Genomic DNA, 14405 nt, shown 5'->3' with positions numbered 1-14405 from the left:
GTTCCCAACAGCTGTGCACATGGAGGGACCTATGCTCAGCAGGGACCCTGCCGCAAAAAGAAACCAGAGGCAGCAACTCTTTTTCCAGCCATAACACAGAGAATGACCCATAAATACCTATTCTCTCCCAAGAATCCAGTTCCAGTTCCCATTACTATTTCTGAAGCTACTAACACAAGTGTGCCTAATATCCTCCAGAATTCGGTGCCCCGTGTGCGTGTACAGAAGCTCATACAGACTTAGATAAATGTTTCATTTAGCAAAAGATGGCACCTTGAGACAAATATCTTTTAGTTAACTACTCTCAAACCAGAAAGGTAACAACAAGGACATCAGTAGAAGTTGCTAAATTTAGTTTTGCCTCAAAACAAAACATTTATTTCTTAATCATCATTAATTCCACTCATTCTAGAGAACAGTTATGATACCAGGAAACAATACCCCCTTCGCCAAAGTTGGAACCCTGCTGTGGAATGAGAATTCCAGGGGTAACCTTGGTTCACATCCGTATTTGTTTTTGAGGAAGAGTCAGTTCTTTGCCTCCTCTATTTTTGTTCTTTCAGGAAGCTTATGTTGTAACTAGATACACATCAAAGATAATCATGGCCATTTTATACTGTACCTTCCCACCAAATGTTGTACATCTTTATTTGTATATAACAAAAGGAAATCCTTGAAAAAGAACCCAACATCTAGCTTCGTTTTCATATACTTCTCAACTCATACTGACTTTACAAGTTATTTTGTATGAATGTCAACATTCTCAGGATTCTGAGGAGCCTAGCCTTTCTACAAATCATGCTTTCAATGACAATTTCAACCATTTCTTTTAGCAGAACTGAGAATTCATGGAATCTTGATGGCTTTCTTGCCTGCTCCAAAGGATGACATCGAAGGTCAATGGTACAAGGGCGGATGTTAAGAATACTGAAAAGTCAGAGCAAAGGCAGACTCTGGAGCTTTTCAAATGCATTCCCAAGGAAACTCAAAAGATAAAAATATGAGAAAATGAAATTAGAATAAATAGCAACTAAGTCTGTCCGTCCTTGGAGGTACAGATTGTAGATGAGCAGGATTCCTAAAGAAATCCAGAAGCAGGGGCGTCCCAAAGGCTCAGGAGGAAACATAGCAGTATTTGACTGTCCCAGCGGATCTCCCTATGCAGAATGAAGGAGCAAAGACCGAAGAGCAGCAGCATGAGCTGTCTTTACCGTGGAGCCTCTGAACTCCCACGAGGGTGGGACAAGACAGACTATGGGTGATCTGTGTAGTGAAGATCAAGGAGTCTATTTCCCGACACTGAATACTGAATTTTAAAAATGAGTGAATCTGAGGCGGACTTGTTGATCTTTCCCAACCGAGAATCCTTTAGGTCCCTGTAACTCCCTCAGAAGGCCTTGTATGTATGTGCTGTGAGATGGCTTCATTCCTTAGCCCCAAATATAATTACATCAGTCTATCAAATGAGGTAAGGATGAATGCTCTCTTGAATCCTCCCAAACTCTGAGATGGGAGCTGTGAAACTCAGATACTGGAGCTTTAAGGGATGCCCCTTTCTCTTGAAAAAATAAAGCTCTTTTGACCCTGTTTCATTTTCTTACTCCTCTGTTAGTGAGATAGTACCGAAAATGTTTTATTTCTCTCTTTACAGCAACTACTCAACAGTGATAGTCCTCATAACACAACTTAAAAACATAATGGTGCGTCCTTCCTGTCATCAATACAGCGGAAGTAAAGTGCCAGGGCCAGAGGGTGTAACTGATCTGCTAGATCTCAAGCATCTTACTGGTTTCTTATTTGGATAAAAAACCCCGACAGACCCAAAAGAAACTGCAGCGGACACAGCCTCAGTGCTGAGGCGCAGTTGGAAGGCTGTGGTGGTGAGCGGTCCCGCGGTATTGTACAATGGAGCAGCCTGCAAGATCATCAGTCCAGACCCACACTGTGAGGCAGCAGTGAGGGCCCAGGCTCCTGAGCCCTTTGAAGTGTTTTTAATGGAAATCCAAAAATCCAGGTCAACACTTCCAGCCTCTTGATTTAGAAATATTGCTACTTATTTCAATTTTTTTCTAAAAATTCTATTGGTTGGCCCATACCCTCAGGGTAGGAACTAAGTCTCATTCATCTTTGTATCTCTGATGCCTGCTATCTTGCTGGGATATGCAAACAAATGGATGAGTTCAGCAGACAAAATTTCCATTGTTTTATCTTGGCCATTTTATAATCTCCATGGAAAGTCATACATTTTTCTCAAGAAATATTTATTGAGCTATTACAATGTACCAGATGCTGTTCCAGACACTTGGGACATAATAATGGGAAAAAATGGAAAATAAAAGCAACGAGGGAGAGAGAGAGAGAGAGAGAGAGGCGAATGAATATTTTATTTTAGTAAGAATAGGCCAAAAACACATCATCTGATGTAGAGTGGAAATAAGAAGGAACAGAACCTAAGCTACCAAGGGCTAAAGAATGATTCCACTGTGCAGGCGCAAGGACCCGAGTTCGATCTCCAGTACCAAAAAAATAAATAAATAAAACAAAGAATGATTCCACTTAGAAGAAAGTCAGATACAACAGCCATGACTCCAGGACCGTGCTGCTCATTGTTCCACAAATAGGCTGTCACAAAGAGACAGTGCTTTCTTCAGGAGAACAATACCATCTTGCTTCGTGGCTTGAAAGGAAGTATTGGTCAGTAGTTAGGGAGTCAAAGGTTAATAACTTGGGCTGATTATTTCTGTTATCAGACTCATGATTGATGAGGTGGTGTCCTCTGGCTCCCTGTGAACACAGGAACCTCTTTTTCAGTGCGTTTCCTGGGGCCCCGGGAATGACACCATTCTCCCATGACTCCATTGCAGAGCCATGGGCCTCCTCCATCCCCGGCACCAGACAGTGAGCAACAGAAGGGCTCCAACAGAGTGCAGGGCAATCACCAGAACTGCAGGCTTGGAACAGCATAAATCTAATTGGCATCTTGCTCTAAATCACTAGCTATGGCCCAAAACTCTGTTGCTGTCATGTACGCTCTTTCCACAAGACCACATGCTGAGCTAATAAAACTCCCTCCAGTTCCTTTGGAAATGGATGTAGTTCCAGATATCTGGTTGAGCTCCTAGACAGCTGCTGGGACTTGCAAACAGGACAGCCGCAGCGGAGCCATCCAAAAAACTACAATCTGGCCCTGGCTTTTCATCAAATTGCTTGGATCTGTTTAGTTACCCAGTCTATGACGGCCAATGAGGATGCTTGTGAAAACAAAAATCAAATGTAAGTTTGTATCTCTAAGTAGCCTTTAAAACAATACCCCTACAGTAGAAAGGAATATGTTAATTTCCCATTGTCTTTATATGAAACAAGTTCTACTCAACCTGCTTTTTTTGTGTGAAAGAAACAATACTTTCTTTGTTAGCCAAGCCCAACATAGATCTCATACCAGTGGAGTTTGTTCCTCCTGGTGGATACCAGCCAAAAGAATATTCCGTGAAATAAAGTCTCGAACTAATTAAACTAGGAAACAGAAGTAATTATTATACAACTAAAGATAAAAGTGTGCAAAAAAAAGAAATCTTTGCGCACATCATTCAAACTGCCTGCTTGTAAATAAGGAGGATTCACCAGGCTGTGCACAGCAGACAATAATATTTAACGATGAACACCTCCCTGAAGTTACGCGTCAGCCCTACAACCACAGCTCTTACTGTAATGCTTTTGTCTGTCTGTCCGCCTAGACATTTTGATTCGGTTAATGGACATCGAGTAGGCCTTGGTCTTGCGTCAAAGAGTTGCACACTGATAGAGTAACTTGAGACAGATCCCTGATTTGTTAAATCTGGAAAGCACATGAGCTGAGGGTCGCAGACCTCCTGGACCCAAAGAAATACACTGTAATCGCATTTACGGTACAGAGCCGACTGGGAGTAAGCAAATGACGCCACCAAGTATTTAAAGGACTGAAAGGTTTTATCAGCTGGACGTAAGGTAAGGTTGTTTCCGGAGTCGCGGAGATGTTACACTCTCCATCCGCCCTGGCGGAGTTGCGCTCGCTCTCGTCCCGCTCCGCTCCCCGCGGACGGCGGCCCACTACAGGAGGCGTGCGGAAGCCAATCCGCCTGCGCTCAAAGTTACGTGCACGGTCAGCTCCTCGGCAGCCGCCGCGGCCCGCGGACGCGCGCCCGGCGGGGGGCGGCGATTCCCGTCCGGACGCCGATCGCTGGGGCGGCTCGGGCCCAGCCCCCCCGGAGCCCCCGGCCCCCGGCCCCGCCCGTCCGGTCCCGGTACCTGCTCAGCGGGTGGCTGGCGGCGGCCCGGGGCGCGCAGCGCGCGTCGGAGGCGGGCGGCTGCGAGCGCGCGTACGAGTGGTAGGCAGTCAGCACCACGCCGCCCGAGTCCTCCACTTCCATCGTCGGCCGCGCCTGCCTCGGCGCCGGCCCCAGAGCCCAGGCCGGGGCCAGCGCGGGCCGGAGCCGGAGCCGGGGAGGAGCGGAGCCGGGCACCAGCCCCGCGCGTCCTGCTTTCGGGCTCCGGCTGTCAGCGCGCGCGGCTGGGCCCCGCCCACGGGGATTAGCATACAATGGGCCACGCCCACCGGCGCGGGCAAGCCTGAGCACACACTGGACGCCACGCCCCCTGGTGCTGGATTAGCATACAGTGACGACCACGCCCAGAGGGCGGGGAGGGCTAATTAGCATACACTGGAAGCCACGCCCGTGGGTGCCGGGCAGGCCAATCAGCATACACGGAGGGCCACGCCTTCGCGCTGGGCGGGGCCGGGCCTCTGGCTTCTAGGAAACTGCAAACGCGCCTGAGGCGTGGAGCTCTAGTAAATTTGGGTTTTTCTTTCTTTGTTCCCTTTTTCCTTTCCTCCCCCACCGGTCTCCTTCCAAGGGCGGCTTATCCCAGGGCTGGGACTGCTTCCTGTCTGACAGCCGGGAGACGCAAAAACCGGCCGGGCCGGGAGGAGGAGGCCGGGTCTGACCCAGGCTGGGAGGGCGGTCGCTGCTCCCGGCCCAGGCCGCTCGGCCTCCCTGGCTCTGAGGCACGGAGGCACCCACACCTGCCCTGCTGCTGCCCCGGCGCTGCCCCAGGTCTGGTGCCGGCGGGGTAGGGGATGCTGCGGATAGTGCTCAGCAACAAAGGAAGAGCAACATCCTTGCAGCGGATTCCGGAGGTAACCAGAGTGTGCTGGAAAGGCCACGGTCCGGGTAGTCGTCGGCCGTATCTGACATTCGGGGTGTGATCTGAACCTTCAGCGAATGATCACAGGAAAACATTATCACAGCAAGGACACGTGGCCATTGACCCTCCTCCCAGGCCTCCCTCACTTCAACACTCTCATCCCACCGTCCTCGCCCGCCGCTTTCTGCAGCAGCTCTGGAGCCCTCTTTCCTGAGGGTCTTTTAGTTGTGCTATTGTGGCTGCCTCGATGTCCTGAACTGATTCAAAACATTTCCTTTTCGTGATCACTTGGACTCTGGGGAAGAGGGAACAGTCTCACAGCGCCAGATGCAGGGAATAAGGTGATGAGGACACAGCGTCATGTTTTTATGAGCTGCCCCTCGGTTGGATGCCACTGAGCAGAACCATCACCGTGTTTTGGGTCAAACCTCGTAAAATGCTGGATATCCCCACTGTGTCTCTCATCTCTGTGCTTTTAAATGTTGAGAAGTCATAACGCTTTTATCCAAAACACTTAAAAAACATGTATTGATTAAAGGTGTAGAGAATAATGACTAGCCCTGCTAACGTGCTTGTGATGTGCTGGCTCTTACACACTGGCGCTTACACACTCAGAGCAGGAGTCGCCTTTTCCCAGTCGGAAGCAACAGGTACTGTCCAAGCCTCAGTGCTGGAGAAAGCACACACAAAGAACACATCATTCCCCAACAGTTTTAGACCAGGGGCATCTGCTCATCACTGTGCTTTATACCAAGTGCATCAAAATTAAGGTAATACTTTCTTTAAATGTGAAATAAAGAAACTGTGACTATTGATGAATGTTCAAAATGCTTCATCTAAAACCTTGGGGCTGGATGTGTGTCAGGATATATATGCAGAGTCTGACAAAAAATGTGCACACTTCAGGAAAAGGAAAACAATATGATGTTTTCTTAGCAGATGGTGTCACCCTCGAATGGGGGACCCTAGAGGATGTCATATACCATAGAAAACCCACTACACTGCTGGCAATCTCAGTAGCCAAGGTCACCCAAGCAGCAGTTTGCCGTGCTAATAAAGGTCTGGAGACTCAGGGCCACCACTCTGAGCAGCTCTGGTCATCGTAGAGGCCAAAGGTCACTTGTATTAACCTCATGATGTCTCGATAAATTTAGTATTAAAATATTTATATGAGTTTTTCTTTTCCTGAAGTGTCTATATACTTTTTGGCAGACTCTCTATATATTAAAGGTAATTCAGAGCCTGCATCTTTTAATATACAACTTCCTCAGCCCAGCACAAGTTGGGACAGTATCCTGGATTCAACCACATTATTTCTGCAACAAAACCAGTGAATACTGGCCCAGGGGCAGGGTGAAGTACAGCTTCACAGTCGTCCAACTCAGGTTTATCATGATGAACATCCTGAAAACTTATGATCTTTACAACAATTTGAATTTTGGAATTAGTGAAAGAATTTATAAGTGGATCACTCTCTGGGTGTGGCCACCCCCCAATACTTCCAAATACCCGTGGGACCTTCCTTCAAAGGTGCCACTGTCCCGAGATGCGAGCAGCACACTCCCTCCTTCCCTCCTGGTCTGACTCTTCCCTCACCTGCTATCCATCTGTCATCTGTCCCTCAGAATGTCTGTGGCCTCCGGCTCTGGCCTCAGCTGACATCCTGCTTGGACCCACGTTACTTTCCAGCAGGTTCCCCTGCAGCCCTTCCTTTTCCTGGCTCTGATGGAGCCATTCTCCTGGAACATAGGACGACCTCTTTCTGAAAGCCCACGATCCTAGCCCTCAGCTAAATACGGTCCCGACTCCGTAGCCTCACCTCCCATTGCTCACTTTCATTGCCCCGTGCTGTCACCACAGACTGCGGTCCACTGTAACCGGTCCTCACGTGCTCGGACTTCGCCTCTCTCCCCACCTGCCATGTTCTTGTCTGGAAATTCCTAAAACCGTCTCTCTCCCCCAGCAACCTTCTCTCAGGGGTTCCCTATTCCGAGAGACTCCTCCCCGTCCTCTTCTGAAAGTTGCTCTTATTTTGCTAGCCTGATTCTGCTTCGCAATCGGAACCGAACCGCTCTGTGTGTGCCTCTCCTCCGGCAATGGTCAGAGGCTGCTAAGCGTCTCAGCATTTCCCACTGAGCCCAGATGGAGGCCTGAAGTCCCCTCCAAACAGTCCCACGCCCCAGGACAGTTCTGAGAGGAAAATTCTTTGCCACCCCAAGGTCATGTTACTGTTTTCCAACAAGTTAGTGCCTCTTTCTAAATTGTGAGCTACAGGCGGGGCTAGTGCCCTGCTTCACGCTTCACGCCCCAGAGCCACAGTGCTTCTCTGACCCACACTCGATCGTAGCGGTGGGACTCTCTGAAGTGGCTCATGAGTCTCTATCACACGAAAACTGCAAACACAAATGTTTAAGAGGTGTGACTGTTTTTCCAGTGTATACATATGCTGTTGGCTTGATAAAATACAACTCCTGAATGTGCACTGGAGTTTTCAGGTTTCAGAAAGTCGGTGGTGTGCACATGCGGATGTGCAGGAGTGCGCTGCGAGGTGTTTCCATTTGCTCTCCACATCTGCTGGCCACTGCCACTGCCCTATAGTCACCGAGAGGCCTGTGGTGAGGGCTGCCTGGCCCCAGGCTTCAGGAGATCTTTGGCAAAGAGAGAAACCAGCAGGAGACCTACAGGAGGGGAAGCAGGGTTGGGCGGTGACTTCCTGAGCGCCTTCTCTGTTCCTTTTCAGACGGGATGCTCTGACCCGAAGCCCGCCCTGTGCCAGTCTCAGGATTCTGTGGCTGCCACTCCAGCCTTTCCATTCTAGCAGGCCCTGGCTCCGTCCTGCACCATCCCTGGCTGCACCTGCTCTCCTGCCTTACCGTCAGGGACAGTCCCTCACTGAGGTCATCCTCTCTCCTTCTACCAAGACCCTGGCTGTGACCTGTGCCCTAGCACCAAGATCAAAGGCAGGACCAGGAGGCCCCAGTGCCCAGGCAGCTCCAGTGAACTGTAAACAGGCAGCGCGTGGGGCACAAAGACAAACTTCATCTGCACGTATCCATCCAGGTGTTTTCTCATGGAACAAGCTCAGGTCTAAGCAGGTTGTGCAACCCAGTGAGTGATGAAAGAGCTTTCAGAGTGAGGGTCTTTGTGCGCTAGAGCTGAGAAGATGGCACTGCGGACCTGGCAGAGTCAGCTGACATTTTGGCATCCCTGGCAATGCTATGGTAGCATGGGGCAGTGCCAGCCAGCTGGGCAGAGCAGGTAGGGATGGGGACCCTGGGAAGATAAACTCATGCCTACAACAGGCTTTGAATACAGGGATGGAAGCAGCGCTGTGAGTTTCATGGAGGAAGGGGCATTCTAGCTTCCTGAGCGGTACTTCCATGGATGTCGCTGAGCACCCAGCACCAGGTGGAGATAGGGCCTGGAGTCTGCACTGATGGCCTTCCGGGGTCAGACAGAGATGAGGGCTCCAGCTCTGCGGCCTGGCTAGAAACAGCTGGGCTGTGTAACTTGCCCGCAGACACGGGTGCAGGGTGTGGTTGGACTTGGATCCGAACCTTGCCAGCTTGACTCCTGATCTCAGCTCCTAAGCATTGTCTCTCTCTTTCATAAATGGCAGGATTTGATTTATATGTCTTTGCGGTAGCTTCCCTTAAACCTCTTTAGCATATGGAGGATAAATATCCCTTGCATATAATAATAAATGAAAGATGAAAATAGTAATAAATCAAGTGGAAATGGCCTGTGTTTCCAATGAACAGTACTTTTTTATGTGTGCATGTCTAATTATTTGTTTTCTCTAGATGCTTTTAGGATGTGTTGAGGTCTAACTCAGTCTCCTCCTGCCCTGTACGTTTGTTTGTGGCTATCAATAAATAAGGTGTTAGGTGCAGAACATGAGAGCCAGGCACACAAAGATTGCACTTCTCAGGGGGAAGAGTGGAAGACAAACCAAGGTCCGACAGTGAAGTTTCAGTTTGAATTATGAATCTGCTACCGCCAGATATGTCACCTTAATTTCTCTCTGTTTCAATTTCCTGATTTGAAAAATGAGGACCAATGATGTCTCCTTCTCTGAGAGTAGATGGGAAGACAGTTGGGGTCACATCCGTGAAACATCCCCTGTCCTGCTCAGCACAGCACCGGCCATGCTCGGCGGGTGTCGGTTCCCTCTTGTCTCAGTCCCCTGTGCCTGGCCTCTGTCTCAGCCCTTCTGGAAGCATCACTGGAGCTCAGCCCTCAGGAGTGAACCGTCTGGCCTTGGAGTCTGCAGAGATGTACCAGACTCGGTGCCCACAGTGGAAGCCCTGGGACATCTCTAAGGATGAAGGAACATGGAGACATTCCCGCCCACTTTTGCCACCGGCAAAGGTAGGAAGACAGAAGCGCCACACAAACCCTAAAGTGAACAAAAGAAAACCCCAAAAAGGGCCTCTCCCGGCCTGGGCTGCTTACCTGGCAGTGCTGCCCTTGGATAGCCACTGAATACCAGAAGAGGAAGACAGCTGCGTGGGACAGAGCTCTGACACGTCACCAAGCCTGGGTCCTCACCTACCTCGAGGACCAGGCTAATGCTCTCAAATCCCACCACTGCCCCCAAATCCTCAGATGACTGAGTAAAACTAGGGAGAATGAACTCTCAGCTGCATTTAGATAAGGAGGAAATACTTCAGGCAAGGACTATGTTCAGAAGTATTTGGAAAGGTAGGCATGGAGCCTCATCCTTTATGCGGTTGTAAAATCTTGACAGCTGCCCTGCAGTGTTTTCCCCACATTTTTATCAGTGCCTATGGGCTGTACAGATGAATGGATTTCATTTTGGCAGGTTTGTGCAAGGACACAACACACTTAAGTCATTCCCCCCTCCCTTTCACTACTCTCCCCCAGTGTCATATTTTGCTACACTGAAATATTTTAAAATTTTTATTGTCACTATTTGAATTATACCAATTTATTTCATAAGTCCTCTCACAATGAGAGAAAATTTAGATCCCCCCGATTTTTATACTCCTTTCTTAGCATCAATTTTTAAAGAAAAATCGGGGCTATTTTTCTTCATTAACCTCTCTGGGCTGTGTGATCCATTTGGTAATTGGGTTGGACAGATTATGTCACCAAGAAAGCCGGTCAGCTAGGTCAAGACTCGTGTTATTGATGGGGTGGATGTAAGTGAGTCACATACGTGACTTCCACAAATAAATTGAATCATTATTGATTGGAAATGAATCACTACTGATAGACCAGGTGGGGTGGGGGAAGGGCATAGACCAGCAGCAGGTGTCCACTTTACTCTAAAAAGACCTGAATGAGGGCCAGGGATTTAGCTCAGTGGTTCCGCTGCCTGCCTCGCAAGTGCAAGGACCGGAGTTCGATGCCCGGTACCAAAAACAAAAACAAAAACAAATAAAAAGACTTGTGTGAAGGAATACTTTCTCAGGGCTGTGGTTTATAATTATAGAAGGGCTTTGTTAATTCCTTTTTCCATGCAACCATCCAGCAGTCCACCCATTCACCCACACATTCATCCATACATCTCAAGAACCTACGGTAAATCTGTAATATCACTGGATACTTGATGCTCAACACACATAGATCGGTTCCTTTTTGTTCTGTTGCACATTTAAGAAATTGTTGTATCAGTGTCTACTTCAATACCTATTTGAGGTTCTGGGGAATTCAGCAACCTCTAATCACCATTAATCAGCCAGTAAAGAGATCTCAGTGTACTCTGAAGGCTGTAACTATTTCCACAGAGAGGGCCCTGACTGTGTTAGTCGAAGCAGCCTCGAAATTGAGCTGGGATGGGTGGCTAGCCAGAAGTGGGTGTCTGAGAGTCAGCAGGAGCAGCTCTGAGTGCTGCTGCTCTTCATCCTGGTGAGCATCCGGCCAGATGTCCCGGGAGGCTGAGTGCCTCCGTGTCACGCAAGTGCGGCATCTGTGCCCCTCAGGAGGATGTTGACGCAGAACATCGCACTGCAGACCCTCACTCACGGTCAGGGTCTCGGATCTGGTACACAGCAGGCTGACACAGCGACTTCACGAAGGAAGGGCCCTTCCCGCCCAGCCTCGTGTCACTTCCAAACCTGCAGCTGTCAGGGGTCCCTGCAGCACTGTGACGAAATCTGTGGCTTTCCTGAGCAGGAGGGCTTGAAAGTCCTGAGGCCCAGAGGCTTCCACACCAGAGGCAAGGAAGCACAGACACTGCCCCGGGTCGTGCCTGGGGGTGGCTCTCCTGCTGCTCTCCATGGCTGCACCCCCAGAACCCAGGAGGCCTCTGCACAGGTATGGAGCAGCAGATGCATTTGCAAAGCTACGCTTACCGGGTGAACGCAGGAGTAAGGAATCAAGCCACAAGTGGAGAACCGTGTGTAGCAACCTCCCCACCAATGCTGCAGCTTTAGGCTCAGGCAAACGATTCAAGCCGATTGTCCCTTCAGCCAGGTGTCTGCCCAGGAGTGCCCCACTCTGAGGACAGGGAAGGAGAAAACAGTCAAGAAGATGGAAGTGCAAGTTTGTACTGCATCTGCGGAGGACAGATCTGTGTAACGGGGTAGCTGCGCACAAGAAGTAGATTGAATGGCTGTATTTGCCTGAAGATAAATTGCTCCCAATCACATTACCTTTAGAATTATATTTCACTTGCAATCTCTAGCTAAGAGGCGTTTCTCTGATTAGGAAATGTACCCTTTTCCACCTGCGTAGCTGAAGTGAATTCAGAACAAAGGGACCCTAAATTCTTTGAAGTTCGACAGGGAAAGGTATAATAATTAATTCTCAAGCATCTCATCATCATCTTAAGCTTCTTTTCAGTCACTTTGAGGGAAGCTTTTATAAATAGCCAGGCCTCAAATGACCATTTCTTCCTCCATGTGACAGTGACGAGTCAGTCGAGTCAGCAAGTCCAAACTGTTCCGTGTGAGGTGGAACCAAGCTGTTGCTTGCTTTTAGGAAACAAACAGTCATGATGCTCAGAATCCAGCTTTCACCTCATGGGTGCAAAGCTACTTGTAAATATAAACTCACCTATTCCCACTCACCAAGAGCCCCAGAGACTATGGGAGTGCAGTTATAAAATAATTAGGAATATGGCCGTTGCTCCTGTTTACCGAGGAGTGCCTGCTACACCCGTGGTGTGCAGCTGCTGAATGGTTCACTGTGTCTGCCTGGGCGGTCCAAGGCTGCTCGCTGCTGAGTTGTGGACTCCTGCACCAGACACCAAGGCTCAACCCCGCGAGGCCCTCTGCCTAGGCCAGTGACTCTCAAGAGGTACCCTGACTGGGCCCCTGGTTCCCACGAACACAGTGGCAAAAAGGGAACCAGCGGGGCCGACTCATGGGATGGCATGGACCCCAGGAGTCAAGGGCTTAGAACAGTGCACAGCCCTGGGAACCCTGGGAAATGCCAGGGTCAAGCTGCCACCACTACTGTTCGCCTGATCGCAAATCACGTTGGCTTCAGCTGCGAGAGGAGGAGTTTATATTTGCTTCAGGTACTCCTTAGGGTAGAATTTCAAAGGCCACTAGCTAGCAGGAACCTTCCTAGCATCTCTGCTGAGTTTCCTCTTGCCTTGGAGGTAGATCAGTTTATAGCAGCACAACTCACAGTAGCTAAATCATGGAAGTAGCTTAAATGCTCATCAACAGATGTATCTATATATCTATATCTATACTATCACATATATGATGGATTTATTACGCTGTCATAAAGAAGGATAAATTTGAGCCATTTGTAGGAAAATGGGTGGATCTTGAGAACATATTACCAAGTGAAAAAAATCAGACATGGGAAGTTAAGTATTGCATGAGTTCTCTAATATGAGAAATCCAAAATATAAGTAATTGAAAAAGCAAAATAAAAGAGCCATGTTAAGAATCAGGGGGGTAGAAAGGAAAAGATCAGACAGGCTCTGGGGCCACTGCATGAACTCATGGCCCCAGGGCTTTGCCGTCCTGACAGAGGAGAAAGAAAACTCCCATTAGGAAGTTCTGGCAGAGGACCTGAGCAGCCCGGCTTTGGTCCCAAAGAAGGGGCAGGCGTCCGGTGGTGTGATGGGTCCTGAGACAGGAGGGGTGGGTTTGCCCTGCACCAGCCGCACAGCCTGGGCGACTCTGGGTGATGTGGAGACTCGGGGAGGCCACAGGAAGGGAATAGGAAGGGACAATTCACCCGGTCCCATGGGGAGCAGTGATACCGTGAGGGCTGGAACCGTCTTCCCCTCTACCAGAAGCTTCATGGCTACGACTCCTGCTTCATTTGGCTTTACAAGCCTGTTTTCAGGGCTGCTCTAACCAGGCTGCGGGTGCAACTCCAGGGGCATCATTTGTGCAGCTTCCTCTTCTGTAGTTTTGAGGTCCCTGGGTACCACAGTCTTAGGACTTTGGAGATCTCTTTTTTTCTGCAGAGCCCAGGATTGAGGCTAGGGCCTCATTCATGCTAAGCAAGAGCTCTAGCACTGTGCTACACCTGCAGCTCCCATCTTTCTTACAAGAGCCGTAGTGAAGTAACATTCTGAGGTTTCAGTTCACAGTAACCACCTTATTGATTCATGTGCAGTTGTAGAAACTGATCTGCATCATAGGTGGAACGGAGAAAGGGCTAAAGCTGCTTTTGTTCTTTCTTTTTGGCAGTGCTGGGGATGGAACCCAGAACCTAGGTACCACTGAGCTATAATCCCAGCCCCTTGGCTAAAGCTTTAATGGTCAGATTTTGATTTTTAGATCATCTCTGGAAGAACTTTCCAGAAAGAATAGTCAAGAAAGCTGGGCTTTCAGTGACCAGAGCTGGATACATAAGAGTTTCCTAAATTCTAGAATCTTTCCATTCATACGTTACTGGCATTGGAGGTTTTAAACCATGACACGGAAGGCTGCAGACAGCGATGTATGTCGCTTCCACACAGGGTAACTTGGGAGAAATGGCAAAGAGAACAGAAAGTTACATGTAGAGGGATCTCCCTGAGCAGTCATGTCTGCCTCTTCCTGAGTTAAGTCTCTGGGATGCAGGGGAATGTGAGTGCAGGTGTGAGGGGCTGGGGGTGGATAAGCTCATTGCCATTCCCACCTGAGACTCTGAGGTGAGGCCCTGGTGCGGCGACCCAAGGTGGCCAACAGCTCCCAGCATCCTTTGTGAATCCAGAAATTCCCAGGTCCACTGCAAGAAGTGGGTCGATTGTCCAAGCTGAGAGTGGAGTCAAACAGTGGTGAAGCCAGGCTGTGGGAGATCCC

General features: G+C 49.1%; 1 protein-coding gene across 3 annotated transcripts in view; it reads right to left on the bottom strand.

Annotated features, from left to right (window-relative positions):
* Arhgap28 (Rho GTPase activating protein 28) overlaps positions 1-4521 on the bottom strand; it is a 163330-nt gene extending 158809 nt beyond the window's left edge. The window contains exon 1 of one of the 3 annotated variants that reach the window (XM_004853213.3): positions 4285-4521. In XM_004853213.3, the coding sequence (XP_004853270.1) occupies positions 4285-4406 (122 nt within the window). In that variant the 5' untranslated portion in view covers positions 4407-4521. The remainder of the gene's footprint in view (positions 1-4284) is intronic. The other 2 variants (XM_021265228.2, XM_087194824.1) reach the window with 2 other exon arrangements.
* Between the last annotated feature and the right edge of the window lie 9884 nt (positions 4522-14405).

The sequence above is a fragment of the Heterocephalus glaber genome, unplaced genomic scaffold, assembly GCF_053883595.1.
Source record: "Heterocephalus glaber isolate CG9 unplaced genomic scaffold, H.glaber_assembly_v1.0 deba00000331, whole genome shotgun sequence".
Taxonomy (NCBI): domain Eukaryota; kingdom Metazoa; phylum Chordata; class Mammalia; order Rodentia; family Bathyergidae; genus Heterocephalus; species Heterocephalus glaber.
This window is presented reverse-complemented; position numbering and strand designations above follow the sequence as displayed.